General features: G+C 40.5%; 7 protein-coding genes across 7 annotated transcripts in view; all 7 read left to right on the top strand.

The window, feature by feature from the left end:
* Nucleotides 1-376: 376 nt before the first annotated feature.
* On the top strand, nucleotides 377-2913 carry LOC130240359 (protocadherin alpha-3-like). The gene has a single exon (XM_056471840.1). It carries the CDS (start codon nucleotides 526-528, stop codon nucleotides 2911-2913), a length of 2388 nt encoding a protein of 795 aa, XP_056327815.1. The 5' UTR covers nucleotides 377-525.
* Nucleotides 2914-4079: 1166 nt separating this feature from the next.
* Nucleotides 4080-6579, top strand: LOC130241181 (protocadherin alpha-3-like). Its single transcript, XM_056472903.1, has one exon. The coding sequence runs from the start codon at nucleotides 4165-4167 to the stop codon at nucleotides 6577-6579; it is 2415 nt and encodes an 804-aa protein (XP_056328878.1). The 5' UTR covers nucleotides 4080-4164.
* An 884-nt stretch (nucleotides 6580-7463) lies between these two features.
* LOC130240360 (protocadherin alpha-2-like) lies at nucleotides 7464-9878 on the top strand. The gene has a single exon (XM_056471841.1). It carries the CDS (start codon nucleotides 7491-7493, stop codon nucleotides 9876-9878), a length of 2388 nt encoding a protein of 795 aa, XP_056327816.1. The 5' UTR covers nucleotides 7464-7490.
* A 1247-nt stretch (nucleotides 9879-11125) lies between these two features.
* LOC130241180 (protocadherin alpha-8-like) lies at nucleotides 11126-13507 on the top strand. The gene has a single exon (XM_056472901.1). It carries the CDS (start codon nucleotides 11126-11128, stop codon nucleotides 13505-13507), a length of 2382 nt encoding a protein of 793 aa, XP_056328876.1.
* An 898-nt stretch (nucleotides 13508-14405) lies between these two features.
* Nucleotides 14406-24151, top strand: part of LOC130240354 (protocadherin alpha-C2-like) — an 83783-nt gene continuing 74037 nt past the window's right edge. The window contains exon 1 of the mRNA XM_056471838.1: nucleotides 14406-16883. Coding sequence (XP_056327813.1) covers nucleotides 14505-16883 — 2379 coding nt within the window. The 5' untranslated portion in view covers nucleotides 14406-14504. The remainder of the gene's footprint in view (nucleotides 16884-24151) is intronic.
* LOC130241167 (protocadherin alpha-8-like) lies at nucleotides 17713-20115 on the top strand. The gene has a single exon (XM_056472888.1). It carries the CDS (start codon nucleotides 17713-17715, stop codon nucleotides 20113-20115), a length of 2403 nt encoding a protein of 800 aa, XP_056328863.1.
* Nucleotides 21086-23482, top strand: LOC130241166 (protocadherin alpha-8-like). The gene has a single exon (XM_056472887.1). The coding sequence runs from the start codon at nucleotides 21086-21088 to the stop codon at nucleotides 23480-23482; it is 2397 nt and encodes a 798-aa protein (XP_056328862.1).

The raw sequence follows: 24151 nt of genomic DNA, 5'->3' as shown, positions 1-24151 counted from the left end.
AATCCATACAAGTCATAATACCCTGGGTTCCCTCTAAGATTACCTATTTTACACAGATGTCTTGATTGGTTTGATTTATTTAAGTGCTCTTTTTTTGTATAATGCTACTGGGCTTGTTTTATTTGCTATATATAAACTGCAGGAGTGGTTGTGTGTCTGTCTTTGGATAACTTGATGTTTTGTACAAAAGTATATTTGCCTATTTGTAGCAGTAAAGGTGGAGATAGGTGGACTTGTTTACTTCAGTTCGAACACATTTAGCTTTCTAATGTTTGCTCGGCCATACTATCTTTGTGTATCCACTAGGTGTCGTCAGAGATCCGTCTTAAAAATTTTATTATTGTTCCTTTTAATCTTGCACAGACTCCTCCCTGTTTTGGGGCAGGGCGTTTGAGCTCGAGCTGTGCTTTGTTCAGGAGAAGCCATAGTAGCGAGGGTATGATTTGCAGCGCAGTAGGTGGATTATTTTACGAAACAATGTGCGGATGTGTTTAGTTTGTCCCGTGGATTAAGTGCTGGCGGATCATGGCGAATTCTGCAAGGAAACGAAACATATTGTGGATATATATCACTGCTTTTTATTTACTTCCGACGATATCATCGGGGCAGATTGTGTTCTCTGTGTCGGAAGAGGCCAGTCCAGGGACTACAGTTGGCAATATAGTCAAAGATTTAAATCTTAATTTGCAAGAACTGGAAGATCGGGGATTTCAGATCGTTGGACCAAACAAAAGGTATTTCTATGTAAATATGAAAACAGGAATACTTCAAATTAAAGACAAATTAGACCGAGAGGAGATATGCGGACAAAGCTTAAAATGTGCTTTAGAGCTGGAGGCCATTGTTAATTCACCACTGAACATGTACAGATTTGAAGTAAATGTGTTGGATATAAACGACAATTCTCCCACATTTCCCTCCTCCTCGTTACATTTAAATGTATCTGAGGCAGCGTTTATAGGGGAAAGATATTCTTTACCGAGTGCAGATGATGCAGATGTGGGCATTAATTCGGTGAAGAGCTACAAGCTTAGTCCAAATGAGCATTTCTCTTTGGATGTACAAAGCGGAGGAGAACAGAGTGTGTCTGCTGAATTAGTGCTGCAGAAAGCTTTAGATCGAGAAAAACAGGCGGGGATCCAGCTCACACTGACCGCAGTAGATGGAGGAAAACCTCCAAGATCAGGAACAGTAAATATAATTGTTAATGTTGTAGATGTGAACGATAACATTCCCGTTTTCACAAAATCTCTTTACAAAGCTCGAATTCCAGAAAATGCTCCCGTTGGAACCTCCGTTATCACTGTAAACGCGAGAGATGCAGACGCGGGGCTAAACGGAGAAATAGTTTATTCTTTCATCAAACATGGTAACGATAAAAATATTGAGTCATTTGCGATTAATAAAGAAACTGGTGAAATAACTGTTCTAGGTAAATTAGATCACGAGTCAAATAATGCTATTGAAATACGCGTGCAAGCGAGAGACAAAGGCCCGACTCCAAGAGTAGCTCATTGTAAAGTATTAGTGGAAATAATTGATGTTAATGATAATATTCCTGAAATATCTGTGACGTCTCTTATTAATGTTGTGAAGGAGGATTCACCAAAAGGGACAATGGTGGGGCTGATTACAGTAAAAGATGATGATTCTGACGAAAATGGATCAGTAAAATTAAAAATAATCGATTCCCTTCCGTTTGCATTACAGAACACCTATAAAAATAAGTATTCTTTGATTGTAGATGGACCTCTAGACAGAGAGCGCGCGTCTGAGTATAACGTGACAATCAGCGCTACTGATGAAGGGAATCCGCCTCTCTCTAGCACCAGTGTCATTGCTGTACACGTTTCTGATGTCAATGACAACGCGCCGCGCTTTCCAGAGCCCGTCATTAATGTTTATGTGAAAGAGAACAGTCAGATTGGAGCTGTTATTCATACAGTATCTGCTGTTGATCCTGATGTAGGTGATAATGCCAGAATAACATATTCTTTACTAGAAAGCTCTAAAAGCGGCCCGGTAACATCCATGATCAACATAAACTCTGACACTGGAGATCTCCACAGTTTACAGTCGTTTAACTATGAGGAGATCAAAACATTTGAGTTTAAAGTTCAGGCCACAGACTCTGGTGTTCCTCCGCTCAGCAGTAACGTGACTGTAAATGTTTTTGTCCTGGATGAGAATGACAACAGTCCCGCGATTCTCGCGCCCTATTCCGAGCTCGGTTCCGTTAACACCGAGAACATTCCCTATTCTGCTGACGCGGGATACTTTGTGGCCAAGATCAGGGCTGTAGATGCAGATTCTGGTTACAATGCGCTGTTGTCCTACCACATCTCTGAGCCCAAAGGAAACAATCTGTTCCGAATCGGAACCAGCAGCGGGGAGATCAGAACTAAGAGGAGAATGAGTGACAATGACCTGAAAACTCACCCGCTGGTCATTTTGGTTTCTGATAACGGAGAGCCCTCACTGTCAGCGACTGTGTCTATTGATGCTGTGGTTGTTGAAAGCGGAAGTGACGTCAAGACTCCATTCAGACACGCGCCGGTAAAGGAGGAGAGTTTCTCGGATTTAAATCTGTATCTGCTGATCGCCATTGTGAGTGTGTCCGTCATCTTTTTACTGAGCCTCATCAGTTTGATAGCTGTAAAATGCCACAGGACGGACAGCAGTTTGGGCAGGTACAGCGCCCCGATGATCACCACACACCCTGACGGGAGCTGGTCTTACTCCAAATCTACTCAGCAGTATGACGTGTGTTTTAGCTCAGACACACTGAAGAGTGACGTAGTGGTTTTCCCTGCGCCATTTCCGCCTGCAGATGCAGAACTGATCAGTATTAATGGAGGAGACACTTTTACCAGAACACAAACACTGCCTAATAAAGAAAAGGTAAGGGATTAAACGTTTTCATTGCAATTGTTTTGGTTCCGTTTTTTAGTATTCACAATCATAACGATGTTAAATGTAACGCAATGATTATTATTGTTTTGCGTAAATATGCAGACTAATGGAAATCGCTCCATTTAAACTATGTACTTCAAAATTAATGACCTTCATTGGAACTATCCGTGGTTCTGAATCTGAAGAATATCGTGATCGTTCGTTTCTTCTGGAGAAAGTCTTACTTGTTTTAGTTTGGCTGCAATTAAAAAAAAATCATAACACTGCTAGGTCACTGTTATTATTATTAGCCCCCTTAAGAATTATTTTATTATTATTTTGTATTTTTTGTCCAATGAGTTCCCTAGTTAATATGAATAACATAGTCAACCCTTTGAATCGCACTTTAAGCTATACTATATTTTTTTCTAAGGTTTCTAGCGTTTCCTCGTATTTATTAATGTAATGTAAAGTATTACAGTACTGAATTCTGAAGCTTAAATTGCTAATATTCGCTTATTCATGTTAGCTGTATTTTAAAATAAACCTACGATTCATTTGTTATGTATTTTTATTTAAATTGAATTTAGCATTTGGGTGGAGCTGTCCGTGGTTCTGATTATGGTGACGTTTTAAATGCGAGTTGGTGCTGCTGATTTATCCTGTTATTAATAGACTTGTCCTTAATTTATTCTAAAATATGTTGTGTATTTTCAAACTTTCTTGCAAAATTATTAATAATTAATTTTTAATAATAGTATCATTATTATTATTATTATTATTATTGCATGCTGCTTATGTTAAATTCGCTGTAATAATTTAAACGTGCATATGTATATTTCTCCTGATATGAAAGATGAATAAAGTACATGCAAGCACAAAATAGCTTGGCAAACATGCACCAACATTTTCTCGATTGGACACACTGAAATATCAATGATCTCTAATAGGCTAGTATTGTTTTTTGAATGACAATGATACATTTGTAATATTGGACATTTTTTTGTTGTCTTTATAAATCCGCTTGGTGTCACTACAGACCGTATCATTTGATCTCGTCTTTCGTGTCTGGAAGCCCCTCCTGGTTTTAGTGGGGAGGGGATTTCACAGGGCTTTGTTTCAGAGAGACTGAATGAGGAACAGTGGAGGAAGGCCTCGTGTTGTATCGTAGATAAAATGGGATGTTGTTTAATATTTCTTGATTCGCGTAGATGAACTTGTATTTCTTCTTTTGGTTTGTGGATAACTGCACTGGATTCACTGGATGTCGCAATGTTGTCGACGCACAGGATGAGATCTATCGTGGCTTGTTTTGTGCTCGTTGTTTTAGTGTGTCTCTGGGACGCGGCATCAGGGCAGCTCTCTTATTCTGTTTCAGAGGAGGTGAGTCCGGGAACATCAGTGGGAAATATCGCTAAGGATCTAAACCTGAATGTTCAGGAACTGGAGTCGCGCATGTTTCAGATTGTCACGGGATCCAAGAAAAAATATTTTGAGGTAAATCTAAAAACTGGGTTTTTATATGTAAACGAAAGAATAGACAGAGAGGAGCTTTGTGGCAAAGCGCCTAAATGTACAGTCAGTGTAGAAGCGGTTATCAACAATCCGTTGAAGCTTTATCAGATAGAAATTAATATTGTGGATGTAAACGATAATAAACCAACATTTAGTGCTAAAACTCAATATTTGGATGTCGCTGAGAACACTTTACCCGGCGTTAAATTTCCTCTTTCTTATGCGTCTGATGCGGATGTAGGAAAAAACGCAGTGAGCACCTATAAACTAAGCCAAAATGAATATTTTTCGTTAGCTGTGCACAAAGGAGAAGAGCGGAGCATCTCCGCTGAGCTAGTTCTGCAGAAAGCTTTAGACCGTGAAAAACAGCCTCTAGTCCAGCTTATACTGACCGCTGCAGATGGAGGAAATCCGCCGAAATCAGGCACGTCTCAGATAAATATTAGAGTTTTAGATAATAATGATAACGCTCCTGAATTCAGTCGCCCTTTATATAAAGCTAGTCTTGTTGAAAACGTGCCTATTGGTAGCACTGTAATAATTATAAATGCAACCGACAAAGATGAGGGTACCAATAGCGATATCATTTATTCACTTCGAGAGACAGATCAAGATCATATTTTAGATATTTTTCATATTGATGCGATTACGGGTGCAATCACAGTCAAGGGTGATGTAAACTTCGAGAAAAACAATGCATTTGAGATCCGCGCACAGGCCAGTGACAAAGGACAGCCTCCAATGTCCACGCATTGTAAAGTCCTGGTGGAGGTGCTGGATATTAATGACAATGAGCCAGAGATTACCGTGACGTCACTACTCAGTACAGTGAAGGAGGACGCCAGTATAGGCACTGCTGTTGCTCTGGTCTCAGTGATCGACAGGGATGGTGGAAAAAACGGTGTGGTGAATTGTGCTGTGTCAAATAATGTACCTTTTAAACTTCAGACAAACTATAAAAATTATTATTCTCTAGTAGTAGATGGACTTCTAGACAGAGAGCGCGCTTCTGAGTATAATGTGACAATCAGCGCTACTGATGAAGGGACTCCGCCTCTCTCTAGCACCAGTGTCATTGCTGTACACGTTTCTGATGTCAATGACAACGCGCCGCGCTTTCCAGAGCCCGTCATTAATGTTTATGTGAAAGAGAACAGTCAGATTGGAGCTGTTATTCATACAGTATCTGCTGTTGATCCTGATGTAGGTGATAATGCCAGAATAACATATTCTTTACTAGAAAGCTCTAAAAGCGGCCCGGTAACATCCATGATCAACATAAACTCTGACACTGGAGATCTCCACAGTTTACAGTCGTTTAACTATGAGGAGATCAAAACATTTGAGTTTAAAGTTCAGGCCACAGACTCTGGTGTTCCTCCGCTCAGCAGTAACGTGACTGTAAATGTTTTTGTCCTGGATGAGAATGACAACAGTCCCGCGATTCTCGCGCCCTATTCCGAGCTCGGTTCCGTTAACAACGAGAACATTCCCTATTCTGCTGACGCGGGCTACTTTGTGGCCAAGATCAGGGCTGTAGATGCAGATTCTGGTTACAATGCGCTGTTGTCCTACCACATCTCTGAGCCCAAAGGAAACAATCTGTTCCGAATCGGAACCAGCAGCGGGGAGATCAGGACTAAGAGGAGAATGAGTGACAATGACCTGAAAACTCACCCGCTGGTCATTTTGGTTTCTGATAACGGAGAGCCCTCACTGTCAGCGACTGTGTCTATTGATGCTGTGGTTGTTGAAAGCGGAAGTGACGTCAAGACTCCATTCAGACACGCGCCGGTAAAGGAGGAGAGTTTCTCGGATTTAAATCTGTATCTGCTGATCGCCATTGTGAGTGTGTCCGTCATCTTTTTACTGAGCCTCATCAGTTTGATAGCTGTAAAATGCCACAGGACAGACAGCAGTTTGGGCAGGTACAGCGCCCCGATGATCACCACACACCCTGACGGGAGCTGGTCTTACTCCAAATCTACTCAGCAGTATGACGTGTGTTTTAGCTCAGACACACTGAAGAGTGACGTAGTGGTTTTCCCTGCGCCATTTCCGCCTGCAGATGCAGAACTGATCAGTATTAATGGAGGAGACACTTTTACCAGAACACAAACACTGCCTAATAAAGAGAAGGTAAGCCATTTAGAGCCTCTCCTAATTTGCTAACATATTTGTGGCTTATTAGCTTGTTTGTTTTCATATAAGTTTACATTATGAGATAAGTGTTTATTGGCGAGTGGGTGACTTCTCATCTTTTTAAATAGTGTGTGCTGTCCATGGTGCTGATATGGGTGAACATTTTCAAAACTCTAAGGTGGATTTTTTTAAATTGACTTATTTGATAATTTTTATAGTTGTTGTTGTATAATTGTGCTAAGCCCGTTTTTGTTTCCAGTATTTAAACTATACAGGAGTAATTATTTATGGACTTCTAAAGTTTAAGAATATCACTCTTCACCCCATCAACCAAAAAGAGCTATTATTTTAAATTGATGTTAAATCATTTTACAGCTATTTATTTGGATCTTTTATTCTAGATTGGTTTATATTGCATTTTGATATTGAATTGCTCTTATTTATTATTTATTCTTATAAATTATTTATGATTATTTATTTCTTATTGGTTTGTAATTTTATTTATTGTTTTGTCAAAAAAACATTTCCCATTTATTTTTATCAGTGAAGATAGAGACAGACTTTATCCATTTAATTTTAAACTTTTTAAACTTTGATAATTTTAACTTTGTGGTGTTTGCTTTTCGAATGGCGGCTCATTGCGCTGTGTCGACCAGTGATTAAATGAGACGAGGTAAAGGTAAGCAAGCGTTTGCTTTGCCATATTACCTTGTGTATCCACTAGGTGTCGTCAGCGACCTGTCTTAAAAATAATATTCCACTTTTTAATCTTATTCGGACTCCTCCCTGTTTTGGGGCAGGGCGTTTGAGCTCGAGCTGTGCTTTGTTCAGGAGAAGCCATAGTAGCGAGTGTATGATTTGCAGCGCAGTACGTGGATTATTTTATTAGACCAATGTGCGGATGTGTTTAGTTTGTCCTGTGGATTAAGTGCTGACGGATCATGGCGAATTCTGCAAGGAAACGAAACATATTGTGGATATTTATCACTGCTTTTTATTTACTTCCGACGATATCATCGGGGCAGATTGTGTTTTCTGTGTCGGAAGAGGCCAGTCCAGGGACTACAGTTGGCAATATAGTCAAAGATTTAAATCTTAATTTGCAAGAACTGGAAGATCGGGGATTTCAGATCGTTGGACCCAACAAAAGGTATTTCTATGTAAATATGAAGACAGGAATACTTCAAATTAAAGACAAATTAGACAGAGAGGAGATCTGCGGACAAAGCTTAAAATGTGCTTTAGAGCTGGAGGCCATTGTTAATTCACCACTGAATATGTACAGATTTGAAGTAAATGTGTTGGATATAAACGACAATTCTCCCACATTTCCCTCCTCCTCGTTACATTTAAATGTATCTGAGGCAGCGTTTATAGGGGAAAGATATTCTTTACCGAGTGCAGATGATGCAGATGTGGGCATTAATTCGGTGAAGAGCTACAAGCTTAGTCCAAATGAGCATTTCTCTTTGGATGTACAAAGCGGAGGAGAACAGAGTGTGTCTGCTGAATTAGTGCTGCAGAAAGCTTTAGATCGAGAAAAACAAGCGGTGATCAAGCTCACACTGACCGCTGTAGACGGAGGAAAACCTCCAAGATCAGGAACAGTAAATATAATTGTTAAAATCATAGATGCAAACGACAATATTCCTGTGTTCACAAAGTCGCTTTACAAAGCTCGAATTCCAGAAAATGCTCCTATTGGTACTTCCATTATTACTGTAAACGCGAGAGATGCAGACGAAGGACTAAATGGAGAGATAGTATATTCATTCATAAAACATAAGAATGATAGAATCATCGAGTCTTTTGCGATTGATCAAGCGTCTGGTGAAATAACTGTTCTGGGTAAATTAGATCACGAATCAAATAATGCTATTGAAATACGCGTGCAAGCGAGAGACAAAGGCCCGCTTCCAAGAGCCGCTCATTGTAAAGTATTAATCGAAATAATTGATGTTAATGATAATATACCAGAAATATCTGTAACTTCTCTAGTAAACGTTGTGAATGAAGGTTCACCAAAAGGCACAATGGTTGGTTTGGTTACAGTAAAGGATGATGATTCTGGCGAAAATGGTTCTGTAAGATTAAAAATAATCGATTCCCTTCCGTTTGTATTACAGAACACCTATAAAAATAAGTACTCTTTGATTGTAGATGGACCTCTAGACAGAGAGCGCGCGTCTGAGTATAATGTGACAATCAGCGCTACTGATGAAGGGACTCCGCCTCTCTCTAGCACCAGTGTCATTGCTGTACACGTTTCTGATGTCAATGACAACGCGCCGCGCTTTCCAGAGCCCGTCATTAATGTTTATGTGAAAGAGAACAGTCAGATTGGAGCTGTTATTCATACAGTATCTGCTGTTGATCCTGATGTAGGTGATAATGCCAGAATAACATATTCTTTACTAGAAAGCTCTAAAAGCGGCCCGGTAACATCCATGATCAACATAAACTCTGACACTGGAGATCTCCACAGTTTACAGTCGTTTAACTATGAGGAGATCAAAACATTTGAGTTTAAAGTTCAGGCCACAGACTCTGGTGTTCCTCCGCTCAGCAGTAACGTGACTGTAAATGTTTTTGTCCTGGATGAGAATGACAACAGTCCCGCGATTCTCGCGCCCTATTCCGAGCTCGGTTCCGTTAACACCGAGAACATTCCCTATTCTGCTGACGCGGGCTACTTTGTGGCCAAGATCAGGGCTGTAGATGCAGATTCTGGTTACAATGCGCTGTTGTCCTACCACATCTCTGAGCCCAAAGGAAACAATCTGTTCCGAATCGGAACCAGCAGCGGGGAGATCAGGACTAAGAGGAGAATGAGTGACAATGACCTGAAAACTCACCCGCTGGTCATTTTGGTTTCTGATAACGGAGAGCCCTCACTGTCAGCGACTGTGTCTATTGATGCTGTGGTTGTTGAAAGCGGAAGTGACGTCAAGACTCCATTCAGACACGCGCCGATAAAGGAGGAGAGTTTCTCGGATTTAAATCTGTATCTGCTGATCGCCATTGTGAGTGTGTCCGTCATCTTTTTACTGAGCCTCATCAGTTTGATAGCTGTAAAATGCCACAGGACAGACAGCAGTTTGGGCAGGTACAGCGCCCCAATGATCACCACACACCCTGACGGGAGCTGGTCTTACTCCAAATCTACTCAGCAGTATGACGTGTGTTTTAGCTCAGACACACTGAAGAGTGACGTAGTGGTTTTCCCTGCGCCATTTCCGCCTGCAGATGCAGAACTGATCAGTATTAATGGAGGAGACACTTTCACCAGAACACAAACACTGCCTAATAAAGAGAAGGTAAGAGATTAAGACCTTCAGTTAAATTGCTGTTATTTTATTTGGTAGTTTTAGGCTCGTTCACTGCCATTTACATTCGCATTATCAACTAAATATTTTCGTTTTTCTTTGGTGTTTCTGTTTTATTTCCCCGACATTATTTCAATACATGGTAGTCCTACTGTTTTCTCTTGAGTTCTTCCTTCTGTCTGTGGTTAATTCGTGTACCATTTTATATAAAATATAAATAAAAGTAATAATAATAATAATAATAATAATAATAATAATAATAATACAAAAGTAATAATTATCAGCCATTGCATATTTTATTCAATAAAATGACACACTCTCCACACACACACTCTTTTGGGTGTACATTTTTTTTATCCTTTTGGTTTATAACTGTCTCTGTCCATGGTGCTGAAAACAAATTTTAGAAATTCTAAGGTTGTTTCATCATATTTTGTACAGTTGTTTAATTTATATTGTGCACATTTAGGAAAAATAGCTGTCTTTAATCTAGATAACACGTTCAGAGTTGTTGCAGAATTGTTTGAAATAGCTCATTCTTTAAAAAAAAAAGGTTTAGGAGCTGTTTTTGGGCTGTAGAAATCTTGCGTTACACCTTCAATATTTAAAATTATTCATATATTATTTTCATTACATTATCTAATATATTATTTCACATAAGAAGATAAGATAGATAGACAGACAGACAGACAGACAGACAGACAGACAGACAGACAGACAGACAGACAGACAGACTGATTGATTGATTGATTGATTGATTGATTCATTGATTCATTGATTCATTGATTCATTGATTGCTGGTAAATGGTACAATTTAAATCCAAATAAACTTGAATTCTTGTTTCATTTTTTAAATAATGCTGTGAATTAATACACGTCAAAGATATAAAACATTGTACATTTCGATGTCAGTCCATTTTAATCACCCGCTGTTATTCATTTCCCATAATATGGCAATAAATATTTATTTAGAAATGCATATATGGCAGTTCTGAAGACACTGAGTCCACTTTATTCACTCAATTGATGCCTGTATTTATCCGCGTGGTGTCGTTAGAGACTGGTATTTTTTCTTTTGCCTCGACAATTCAAAGCTCCTCCTCAGTTAAGGGAGGGTTCCGTTTATCACGTGGGGCTTTTGTTCACGAGAGGCCACATTGTCGTCTGTGTTTTTGGAGGAGCTGTGAGGAATTAGACGGTGTGTGGTTATGCTATCGAATTTAGCAGGATTTATTTAAGGAGTTATGAAAATGTCGAAACAAGGATTTAAATCGTGGATGTATTTTATCGCAGCGCTTTCTCTTTGGAATATTTCCGGTGGGCAGATTTTATACTCTATATCCGAGGAGGCTGATCCGGGAACCACAGTGGGACATATAGCAAAGGATCTGAACCTAAATCTTCATGAATTACAGCTTCGCGGGTTTCAGCTCGTTTCTGGCCCAAACAAGAGGTATTTTGATGTCAATTTAAAGAGTGGTGTTCTCCTCGTCAAAGAGAGAATAGACAGGGAACAGTTGTGCGGAAGGAGCAGCAAATGCTCTCTGGAATTAGAAGCTATTGTTAACTCGCCTTTAAACATGTATCGATTGGAGGTGAATGTTTTAGATATCAATGATAACGTTCCTATTTTTAAGTCATCAAAGACAGAACTGAACATTGTAGAATCGGCTTTCCCTGGTGAAAGGTTTACATTACCGGACGCGTTTGACGCGGATGTGGGCAGCAATTCGGTCAAGAGCTATAAACTGAGTGCGAATGAGCATTTCTCTCTGGATGTACAGAGCGGAGGAGAGCAGAGTGTGTCTGCTGAATTAGTGCTGCAGAAAGCTTTAGATCGGGAAAAACAGGCGGTGATCAAGCTCACACTGACCGCTGTAGACGGAGGAAAACCTCCAAGATCAGGAACAACGCAAATTATCATCAATGTTGAAGATGTGAACGATAATATTCCTGTATTTAGTACATCTCTGTACAAAACACGAATAATGGAAAATGCGCCCCTCGGTACGTCTGTTGTCACGGTGCAGGCTAGCGACGCAGACGAGGGTTTGAATGGAGAAATAATGTATTCATTTATAAGTCATGATGAAGATATAAGAGTGAATGCGTTTACCATAGATTCTGTCAGTGGTATAATCTCTGTTAAAGGGAACATTGATTACGAGACCAACAATGCTGTAGAAATTCGAGTCCAAGCTAAAGATAAAGGGCAGAAACCAAGGGCTGCTCATTGTAAAGTTTTAATTGAAATCGTTGATGTTAATGATAATGTACCTGAAATTTCCGTGACCTCTCTTGCTGAAACTGTGAGAGAGGATGCTGCTGCTGGAACAATGGTTGGACTGATCACCGTTAAAGATGGAGATGCGGGAAAAAACGGCGCAGTTGTTCTTAACATCCGCGATTCTGCACCTTTTCGTTTACAAAACACCTATAAGAATAAATATTATCTACTTGTAGATGGTCAGTTAGACCGAGAAACTGCGTCTGAGTATAATGTGACAATCAGGGCTACTGATGAAGGGACTCCGCCTCTCTCTAGCACCAGTGTCATTGCTGTACACGTTTCTGATGTCAATGACAACGCGCCGCGCTTTCCAGAGCCCGTCATTAATGTTTATGTGAAAGAGAACAGTCAGATTGGAGCTGTTATTCATACAGTATCTGCTGTTGATCCTGATGTAGGTGATAATGCCAGAACAACATATTCTTTACTAGAAAGCTCTAAAAGCGGCCCGGTAACATCCATGATCAACATAAACTCTGACACTGGAGATCTCCACAGTTTACAGTCGTTTAACTATGAGGAGATCAAAACATTTGAGTTTAAAGTTCAGGCCACAGACTCTGGTGTTCCTCCGCTCAGCAGTAACGTGACTGTAAATGTTTTTGTCCTGGATGAGAATGACAACAGTCCCGCGATTCTCGCGCCTTATTCCGAGCTCGGTTCCGTTAACACCGAGAACATTCCCTATTCTGCTGACGCGGGCTACTTTGTGGCCAAGATCAGGGCTGTAGATGCAGATTCTGGTTATAATGCGCTGTTGTCCTACCACATCTCTGAGCCCAAAGGGAACAATCTGTTCCAAATCGGAACCAGCAGCGGGGAGATCAGGACTAAGAGGAGAATGAGTGACAATGACCTGAAAACTCACCCGCTGGTCATTTTGGTTTCTGATAACGGAGAGCCCTCACTGTCAGCGACCGTGTCTATAGATGCTGTGGTTGTTGAAAGCGGAAGTGACGTCAAGACTCCATTCAGACACGCGCCGGTAAAGGAGGAGAGTTTCTCGGATTTAAATCTGTATCTGCTGATCGCCATTGTGAGTGTGTCCGTCATCTTTTTACTGAGTCTCATCAGTTTGATAGCTGTAAAATGCCACAGGACAGACAGCAGTTTGGGCAGGTACAGCGCCCCGATGATCACCACACACCCTGACGGGAGCTGGTCTTACTCCAAATCTACTCAGCAGTATGACGTGTGTTTTAGCTCAGACACACTGAAGAGTGACGTAGTAGTTTTCCCTGCGCCATTTCCGCCTGCAGATGCAGAACTGATCAGTATTAATGGAGGAGACACTTTCACCAGAACACAAACACTGCCTAATAAAGAGAAGGTAAGAATGTAAACGTATAGAAAACTGCATTAATTTTTCTGCATTTGTTTAAACGCTGAGACGCTGTCCGTGGTGCTGAAGCCTCCCATGGTTATCATTCACGCTATTGTGAACCTTTTTCTCTGAATGCAGCTAATGAACTCAGTGTTGAAGGTAATGAGTTAATTAAATACCTCATTACTTCAACTTAAATTGAGTAAGTTCACAGTACTCGTATAGATTAGTTTTTTAACTCAAATGGTTTGTAGCAATCGGTTTCCTCAGATGGTTTTAGTTGTCTTAACCTATTGGGGTTTACAGTGCTCAGTTGGTTTGAGTTATTCTTATTTATTGTTTGTGTGTGTGTGTGTGTGTGCTCAAATTGCTTCATTTACTCAAATGGGTTGAGTTCTTAAATGGTTTGTTGCTATCGGTTTTCTCAAATGGTTTGAGTTACCTTAACTTTTTGGGTTTACAGTGTGTTATTAGCAATCTACTTTGGTAGTTTTTCTGAAAAGCATGAAAAATCATCTTTGATTTTATAGCTTAAGATATAGTCTAATTTAATAAAATGTTCAAAATACAATGAAAGTTGAAATCTGTTTTTTATTTATGTATTTATTTATTTTTAAGTTTGGTAATAATAATAATAATAATAATAATAATAATAATATATATATATATATATATATATATATATATATATATATATATATATATATATATATATATATATATATATATATATTTATTGCCCTACTTACGTCCAACGGTTTATTGAAACGCTTATAGTTGTCTAAAAGTAGTCTTTTATCCGCTAGATGTCACTATCAGTCCGTAGTTAAACTGTGCTCCTGCGTTCTCGTGTCTCCGCCTTGTAGTTTTCGCAGCTGCTGTAGTGAGAGATTGCTTTGTTCAGACGCTTCCACAGCTCTTCGCCTTCTCTGCATCGTAGTGGACTATTAGCCAAAACCTGGACCAAAATGCTTTTATATTGCTGAATACTGTGCTTGTTTATTCTTAAAGGAATATGGCAAGAGATCCGCTTCATGATTGTCTTCCAGTGATCCTTTTTTATGTGGTCTTTTGCTTTGGGAGTACTGCGGAGGGACAAATTGTATATACGGTGTCGGAAGAGACAAACCCGGGAACAACAGTCGGCAACCTTGCAAAGGATTTAAACCTGAATTTACAGGATTTAATCAGTCGGGGATTTCAACTAGTATCTGGAGCAAATAAGAGGTATTTCGAACTAAATTCAAAAACTGGATTTCTCCATATTAATGACAGAATAGATAGAGACGAGCTGTGCGGGAGGAGCTTAAAATGTTCTCTCCCGTTGGAGGCTATTGTTAATACGCCATTAAACGTTTACCGCTTTGAAGTAAACATTATAGATATTAATGATAACGCACCTACATTTCGCTCCCCTGTAAAGTATTTTAATATATCTGAGTATGCATTTCCTGGGGAAAGATTTCCATTACCGACTGCGTTTGACGCGGATGTGGGCAGCAATTCGGTCAAGAGCTACAAACTGAGTGCGAACGAGCATTTCTCTCTGGATGGACAGAGTGGAGGAGAGCAGAGTGTGTCTGCTGAATTAGTGCTGCAGAAAGCTTTAGATCGAGAAAAACAGCCGGTGATCAAGCTCACACTGACCGCTGTAGACGGAGGAAAACCTCCAAGATCAGGAACAATAAATATAATCGTCAATATTGAGGATGTGAATGATAATATTCCTGTTTTCAGTAAGCCTCTATTTAAAACTCGAGTAGTGGAAAATTCACCGTTTGGCACCTCAGTAATCCAAGTTCACGCCAGTGATCCAGACGAGGGACCAAACGGTGAAATAGTGTATTCATTAGTGAGTCAGGATAACGAAAATAACGCAGATGCATTCGCAATAGATCCTGAAACCGGTGTCATAACAGTGAAAGGCACTGTAGACTATGAAAAAAACGCTGCTGTTGAAATTAGAGTGCAAGCTAAAGACAAAGGCCATAAACCACGAGCCGCGTACTGCAAAGTGCTGGTGGAGATAACTGACATCAATGACAATACACCGGAAATATCTGTTACCTCTTTAGTGAATACTGTTAAGGAGGACGCAGCTAATGGCACAGTGGTTAGTATGATAACTGTACTAGATAATGATGCTGGAAAAAACGGTGAAATTCAGCTTAAGATTAGAGATTCATTGCCATTTAAAGTTCAGAACTCATACAAGAATTATTATACTTTAATTGTACACGGACCTTTAGATCGAGAAAATGCATCTGAGTATAATGTGACAATCAGCGCTACTGATGAAGGGACTCCGCCTCTCTCTAGCACCAGTGTCATTGCTGTACACGTTTCTGATGTCAATGACAACGCGCCGCGCTTTCCAGAGCCCGTCATTAATGCTTATGTGAAAGAGAACAGTCAGATTGGAGCTGTTATTCATACAGTATCTGCTGTTGATCCTGATGTAGGTGATAATGCCAGAATAACATATTCTTTACTAGAAAGCTCTAAAAGCGGCCCGGTAACATCCATGATCAACATAAACTCTGACACTGGAGATCTCCACAGTTTACAGTCGTTTAACTATGAGGAGATCAAAACATTTGAGTTTAAAGTTCAGGCCACAGACTCTGGTGTTCCTCCGCTCAGCAGTAACGTGACTGTAAATGTTTTTGTCCTGGATGAGAATGACAACAGTCCCGCGATTCTCGCGCCCTATTCCGAGCTCGGTTCCGTTAACACCGAGAACATTCCCTATTCTGCTGACGCGGGCTACTTTGTGGCCAAGATCAGGGCTGTAGATGCAGATTGTGGTTACAATGCGCTGTTGTCCTACCACATCTCTGAACCCAAAGGAAACAATCTGTTCCGAATCGGAACCAGCAGCGGGGAGATCAGGACTAAGAGGAGAATGAGTGACAATGACCTGAAAACTCACCCGCTGGTCATTTTGGTTTCTGATAACGGAGAGCCCTCACTGTCAGCGACTGTGTCTATTGATGCTGTGGTTGTTGAAAGCGGAAGTGACGTCAAGACCCCATTCAGACACGCGCCGGTAAAGGAGGAGAGTTTCTCGGATTTAAATCTGTATCTGCTGATCGCCATTGTGAGTGTGTCCGTCATCTTTTTACTGAGCCTCATCAGTTTGATAGCTGTAAAATGCCACAGGACAGACAGCAGTTTGGGCAGGTACAGCGCCCCGATGATCACCACACACCCTGACGGGAGCTGGTCTTACTCCAAATCTACTCAGCAGTATGACGTGTGTTTTAGCTCAGACACACTGAAGAGTGACGTAGTGGTTTTCCCTGCGCCATTTCCGCCTGCAGATGCAGAACTGATCAGTATTAATGGAGGAGACACTTTCACCAGAACACAAACACTGCCTAATAAAGAGAAGGTAGGATAAGTTAACATATATTTTGTTTTATTGGTGATTTAACCTTGTCATGCTTTGAGCTAAAATGTGAAGTTGGATCTGTTCTTGGCACTAAACACCTTCCGTCAAGACTTTAGATATTTAAATATTTAACATTTGTAGATTTGTACTTATTACAGGTGAAAAAGGGGGGGGGGGGGGGGGGGGGGGGGGGGCATACTAAAACATTATCTGAAACAAAAAAATGGTGCGTAATAATACAAGAGGTTTAACACTTTCACCTTTAAAGCGTTTTCATATAAACTGACTAGACGGCTACCACTGTCCATGGTGCTGAAATGCTATCTAAAGTCTGTGTAAAGAAATAGATAGATAGATAGATAGATAGATAGATAGATAGATAGATAGATAGATAGATAGATAGATAGATAGATAGATAGATAGATAGATAGATAGATAGATAGATAGATAGATAGATATGTTGTATGTTTTATTGGTTATATACAGTGCGGCTGGTATATTAAGAAAACACATTTTGCAAACATTTGTTCGTTTGTTTGTCTGATTAATTGAATTTGTAGGGTTTATAAAAACAGAAGTCTTGCATTTTTTCTTTGTTGATGTGATGTAGAAAATTCTCCGCGCGATGTCAGCATCTGCCTGTTTTGTGAGCATTCATGGCATGGTGAAGCTCCTCCTATTTTCCTCCTTCGCTCTTCCTGGGTAGGGGCTTTGTTAGTCGTCCGCCATTGTCTCCGGATGCATTTCACTCGTGGATTTATCAGAAGTCGTTTCGCGGATATGCAGGAAGATTTCGGTGCTTTAGCATACATGGAAATGATCTGTTAAAATGGCTTTGAAACGGAGACATATTTTGAGGTCCTGGATATTTTTCAGCGTCTTTCTTCGCTGTTGGATTTTTACAAATGGTCAGATTGTGTATTCCATATCGGAGGAAGCAAATCCAGGCTCTGCAGTCGGGAATTTAGCTAAGGATTTTAACTTAAATGTGCAGGACATTGAAAGGCGTGGATTTCAAATCGTGTCCGAGACCAATAAGAGGTATTTCGATTTCAGTTTTAAGACCGGTGTACTTCACGTTAAAGAGAGAATAGACCGAGAAGAGCTGTGTGAGCAGAAGATTAAGTGTTCTTTACCACTTGAAGCGATTGTTAACTCGCCTTTGAACGTATATAGATTTGAGATAAACGTGTTAGATATTAATGATAATCCGCCGAAATTTCTTACGTCGCAGACAACAGTTAATATATCAGAGTTAGCCTTGCCAGGGGAGCAGTTCGCTCTGCCGAGCGCGTTTGACGCAGATGTGGGCAGCAATTCGGTGAAGAGCTACAAGCTCAGTCCTAATGAACATTTTTCCCTGGATGTCCAAAGCGGTGGAGAACAGAGTGTGTCTGCTGAATTAGTGCTGCAGAAAGCTTTAGATCGAGAGAAACAACCTTTAATTCATCTTACATTGACTGCTGTAGACGGAGGAAAACCTCCAAGATCAGGAACAATGCAGATAACAGTAAATGTTGAAGACGTCAACGATAACATTCCTGTTTTCAGCAAATCACTGTATAAAGCTCGCTTAAATGAAAACGCGCCTCCTGGTACTTCCATTATTACAGTTCAGGCCAGCGATCCAGATGAGGGTGTGAATGGTCAGATTGTTTATGCTTTAGTTAATCACAATAACGATAGAAACGTCGATTCATTTGCAATCAATCCTGAAACTGGCGAAATTACAGTGAAAGGGGATGTCGATTATGAACGAAAAAATGCAGTGGAGCTCCGAGTACAAGCAAAAGATAAAGGGCATAAACCCAGAGCAGCTCTTTGTAAAGTTCTCCTGGAAATTATTGACATAAATGATAATGTTCCAGAAATCTCTGTCACATCTTTGGTTAACAATGTAAAAGAAGATGCTTTGATTGGCACAATGGTTGGAATGATAACTGTAACAGATAATGATGCTGGTAAAAATGGACAGGTAACCCTAAATATTGAGGGCTCTGTTCCTTTTAAAGTCCAGAACTCGTACAAGAATTATTATACTTTAGTAGTGAACGGTCCTCTAGACAGAGAGCGCGCATCTGAGTATAATGTGACAATCAGGGCTACTGATGAAGGGACTCCGCCTCTCTCTAGCACCAGTGTCATTGCTGTACACGTTTCTGATGTCAATGACAACGCGCCGCGCTTTCCAGAGCCCGTCATTAATGTTTATGTGAAAGAGAACAGTCAGATTGGAGCTGTTATTCATACAGTATCTGCTGTTGATCCTGATGTAGGTGATAATGCCAGAATAACATATTCTTTACTAGAAAGCTCTAAAAGCGGCCCGGTAACATCCATGATCAACATAAACTCTGACACTGGAGATCTCCACAGTTTACAGTCGTTTAACTATGAGGAGATCAAAACATTTGAGTTTAAAGTTCAGGCCACAGACTCTGGTGTTCCTCCGCTCAGCAGTAACGTGACTGTAAATGTTTTTGTTCTGGATGAGAATGACAACAGTCCCGCGATTCTCGCGCCCTATTCCGAGCTCGGTTCCGTTAACACCGAGAACATTCCCTATTCTGCTGACGCGGGCTACTTTGTGGCCAAGATCAGGGCTGTAGATGCAGATTCTGGTTACAATGCGCTGTTGTCCTACCACATCTCTGAGCCCAAAGGAAACAATCTGTTCCGAATCGGAACCAGCAGCGGGGAGATCAGGACTAAGAGGAGAATGAGTGACAATGACCTGAAAACTCACCCGCTGGTCATTTTGGTTTCTGATAACGGAGAGCCCTCACTGTCAGCGACTGTGTCTATTGATGCTGTGGTTGTTGAAAGCGGAAGTGACGTCAAGACTCCATTCAGACACGCGCCGGTAAAGGAGGAGAGTTTCTCGGATTTAAATCTGTATCTGCTGATCGCCATTGTGAGTGTGTCCGTCATCTTTTTACTGAGCCTCATCAGTTTGATAGCTGTAAAATGCCACAGGACAGACAGCAGTTTGGGCAGGTACAGCGCCCCGATGATCACCACACACCCTGACGGGAGCTGGTCTTACTCCAAATCTACTCAGCAGTATGACGTGTGTTTTAGCTCAGACACACTCAAGAGTGACGTAGTGGTTTTCCCTGCGCCATTTCCGCCTGCAGATGCAGAACTGATCAGTATTAATGGAGGAGACACTTTTACCAGAACACAAACACTGCCTAATAAAGAGAAGGTAAGAGAGTTTTGTTTAAAGTAAGGGAAACTGTTCTTTTGTTTGTTTTTTAAAGGGCTGCTGCTTTACTTTTTTTGCCTAAAATCATCGAATTGTTAGATTAGAATAGTTGAAAAATACGAACTATTAGAATTTTTTTCTTCATTCATTTTTTTAAACACTCATTTCTTACGCTTTTAATCGATTTAAACAGAATAAATAAATCATTATGAAACTAATAGCTAACCTCTGTCCGTGGTGCTGAACCTGCAAATGTACAAAACTCACTGGTCTTTCATCTGGCATCTTCTTACACTCTCAGAAATAAAGGTACGCGAGCTGTCACTGGGGTCGAAAGGTACAAATTTGTACCTAAAAGGTCCATATTAATACCTCAAGGGTACATATTAGTACCTAAAAAGTGCAAAAGTGTTCCTCTTAGATTTTTTAGGTACTAATATATAGTTTTGAGGTACCAATATGAACCCTTCAAGTACAAACGTGTACCTTTTGAAAAGGTACCACCCCAGTGACAGCTCACGTACCTTTATTTCTGAGAGTGTAGATTTAACAATATATCTCTGCTTCAGGATTTATACTCACTTGTAGCTTCATTTTTACTTTTTTTTGTAGTTAGTTTATTATTTTGTTGTGTACGTACGTTTAGTGTCACTAATACCCAGCATAAACTTGATATTTTTGCTATATGTATATATTTTAAATAACTCGATTACACATACAAATCTTTTTTTACTTGCATTATTTTTTTTTAATAAAGAGCAGATTTTGCAGTAGTCCGCACGATGTCACTAGCCTTCTATTTTACACTGTAATTTCCATGGCTCCAATATAAGCTCCGCCTCATTTTTGCCTCCCGAGCAGAGAGGCTTTGTTCAGATTTCGCCATTGTGTCAGGAAGGCTAGCCGATGTAGAACGTGGTCTCCAGCAAATACTTTCTTACGACTATGCACACGGATTTGTATGATTTATTCACATTCAGATGATTTCGAGGCAATGGAATCCAAATGGGAATCAACATTTCGGCTTTGGCTTTCTCTGTGCTTTCTGTGTCGGCTTTGGAATATAGCGGGCGGACAGTTTGTCTATTCCGTCTCGGAGGAAGCAAATCCGGGCACTACAGTTGGGAATTTGGTGAAGGATTTTAATCTGAATATTCAGGACCTTGAGGCACGAGGGTTTCATATAGTTCGGGGACCGAACGAGAGGTATTTCGATGTCAATACAAAAACTGGAATTCTCCATGTTAAAGAGAGGATCGATAGAGAGGAGATTTGCGAGCAGAATATTAAATGTTCTCTGCCATTAGAAGCCATGATTAGCTCCCCATTGAATGTTTTCAGATTTGAAATAAATGTTGTTGACATTAATGATAATGCACCTGCATTTCGGACACCAGTAACACAATTGAATGTGAGTGAATCAGCTATTCCAGGGGAAAGATTTCCATTACAAGGCGCGTTTGACGCGGATGTGGGCAGTAACTCCTTAAAGAGCTACAAGCTCAGTCAAAATGAACACTTTTCTCTAGATGTACAGGGCGGAGGAGAGCAGAGTGTGTCTGCTGAATTAGTGCTGCAGAAAGCTTTAGATCGAGAAAAACAGGCGGTTATCCAGCTCACACTGACCGCTGTAGACGGAGGAAAACCTCCAAGATCTGGTTCAATAGAGATTATAGTTAACGTTTTGGATATAAATGATAATATTCCCGTTTTCAGCAAGTCTTTGTACAAATCCAAAGTAACTGAGAATGCTGCACGTGGTACTCATGCGATAACAGTTCAAGCTGTTGATTTAGACGAGGGTGTGAATGGTGAAATTATTTATTCAATAATAAATCCCAACAATGACAAAAATATCGACGCATTTTCGATAAACTCCGTAACCGGTGAGATTACAGTACAAAAAGATGTTGATTTCGAGCAAAGGAATGCAATCGAACTTCGAATACAAGCAAAGGATAAAGGTTATAATCCGAAAGCCGCACACTGTAAAGTATTAGTTGAAGTCGTTGATGTCAATGACAACACACCAGTGATATCTGTGACGTCATTAGTGAGCACTGTTAAAGAAGATGCTCCGATTGGCACAATGGTTGGAATGATAACTGTAACTGATAATGATGCTGGTAAAAATGGACAGGTGACCCTAAATATAGAGGGCTCTGTTCCTTTTAAAGTCCAGAACTCGTACAAGAATTATTATACTTTAGTAGTGAACGGTCCTCTAGACAGAGAGCGCGCGTCTGAGTATAATGTGACAATCAGCGCTACTGATGAAGGGACTCCGCCTCTCTCTAGCACCAGTGTCATTGCTGTACACGTTTCTGATGTCAATGACAACGCGCCGCGCTTTCCAGAGCCCGTCATTAATGTTTATGTGAAAGAGAACAGTCAGATTGGAGCTGTTATTCATACAGTATCTGCTGTTGATCCTGATGTAGGTGATAATGCCAGAATAACATATTCTTTACTAGAAAGCTCTAAAAGCGGCCCGGTAACATCCATGATCAACATAAACTCTGACACTGGAGATCTCCACAGTTTACAGTCGTTTAACTATGAGGAGATCAAAACATTTGAGTTTAAAGTTCAGGCCACAGACTCTGGTGTTCCTCCGCTCAGCAGTAACGTGACTGTAAATGTTTTTGTCCTGGATGAGAATGACAACAGTCCCGCGATTCTTGCGCCCTATTCCGAGCTCGGTTCCGTTAACACCGAGAACATTCCCTATTCTGCTGACGCGGGCTACTTTGTGGCCAAAATCAGGGCTGTAGATGCAGATTCTGGTTACAATGCGCTGTTGTCATACCACATCTCTGAGCCCAAAGGAAACAATCTGTTCCGAATCGGAACCAGCAGCGGGGAGATCAGGACTAAGAGGAGAATGAGTGACAATGACCTGAAAACTCACCCGCTGGTCATTTTGGTTTCTGATAACGGAGAGCCCTCACTGTCAGCGACTGTGTCTATTGATGCTGTGGTTGTTGAAAGCGGAAGTGACGTCAAGACTCCATTCAGACACGCGCCGGTAAAGGAGGAGAGTTTCTCGGATTTAAATCTGTATCTGCTGATCGCCATTGTGAGTGTGTCCGTCATCTTTTTACTGAGCCTCATCAGTTTGATAGCTGTAAAATGCCACAGGACAGACAGCAGTTTGGGCAGGTACAGCGCCCCGATGATCACCACACACCCTGACGGGAGCTGGTCTTACTCCAAATCTACTCAGCAGTATGACGTGTGTTTTAGCTCAGACACACTGAAGAGTGACGTAGTGGTTTTCCCTGCGCCATTTCCGCCTGCAGATGCAGAACTGATCAGTATTAATGGAGGAGACACTTTTACCAGAACACAAACACTGCCTAATAAAGAGAAGGTAAGAGAGTTTTGTTAGAAGTGAGGAAATTTGTAAACTTTTACCTCTTTGTTTAGAACGGCTACTTATATTTTTTATTTGTTCTGTACGTGGTTTGTTTGTGGAATTGTTACATTACTAAGCGAAAATAACTATGAACTACTGCCATTTTATTCACTTTTCAGTGTTGGTTTTCATTTTTATTATTTTGAGCACATGACTTGTGAAGCAGTTTGAATCCCTTTGCACTAATGTTCACCGTCCGTGGTGCTGAAACAGCAGATGTTCTTAAAAATTCACGGTTCTTACTCATCTTTTAAGTTAAGAATGTATTTCTATTTTATGATTTTTCCTGACTTCAAAGTTCCTTTTTGGATCTTTTTGAAGTTTTTTTTTTTTTTTAATAGCTTTGTTAAGTATGTTTGTTCAGGGTCACTGATATTTTTCAGTTTGAGAAACGTGACATTTTTAATTCTTCTATAGCTCATAGATTAAGCATGAAAGTGTGCTTTTTTATTATTATTTTTTTTTAATAAAGAGCAGATTTTGCAGTAGTCCGCACGATGTCACTAGCCTTCTATTTTACACTGTAATTTCCATGGCTCCAATATAAGCTCCGCCTCATTTTTGCCTCCCGAGCAGAGAGGCTTTGTTCAGATTTCGCCATTGTGTCAGGAAGGCTAGCCGATGTAGAACGTGGTCTCCAGC

Source organism: Danio aesculapii, chromosome 14, assembly GCF_903798145.1.
Source record: "Danio aesculapii chromosome 14, fDanAes4.1, whole genome shotgun sequence".
In the NCBI taxonomy this organism is placed as follows: domain Eukaryota; kingdom Metazoa; phylum Chordata; class Actinopteri; order Cypriniformes; family Danionidae; genus Danio; species Danio aesculapii.
The sequence above is the reverse complement of the archived record's forward strand: the minus strand, read 5'-3'. Positions and strand labels throughout refer to the sequence as shown.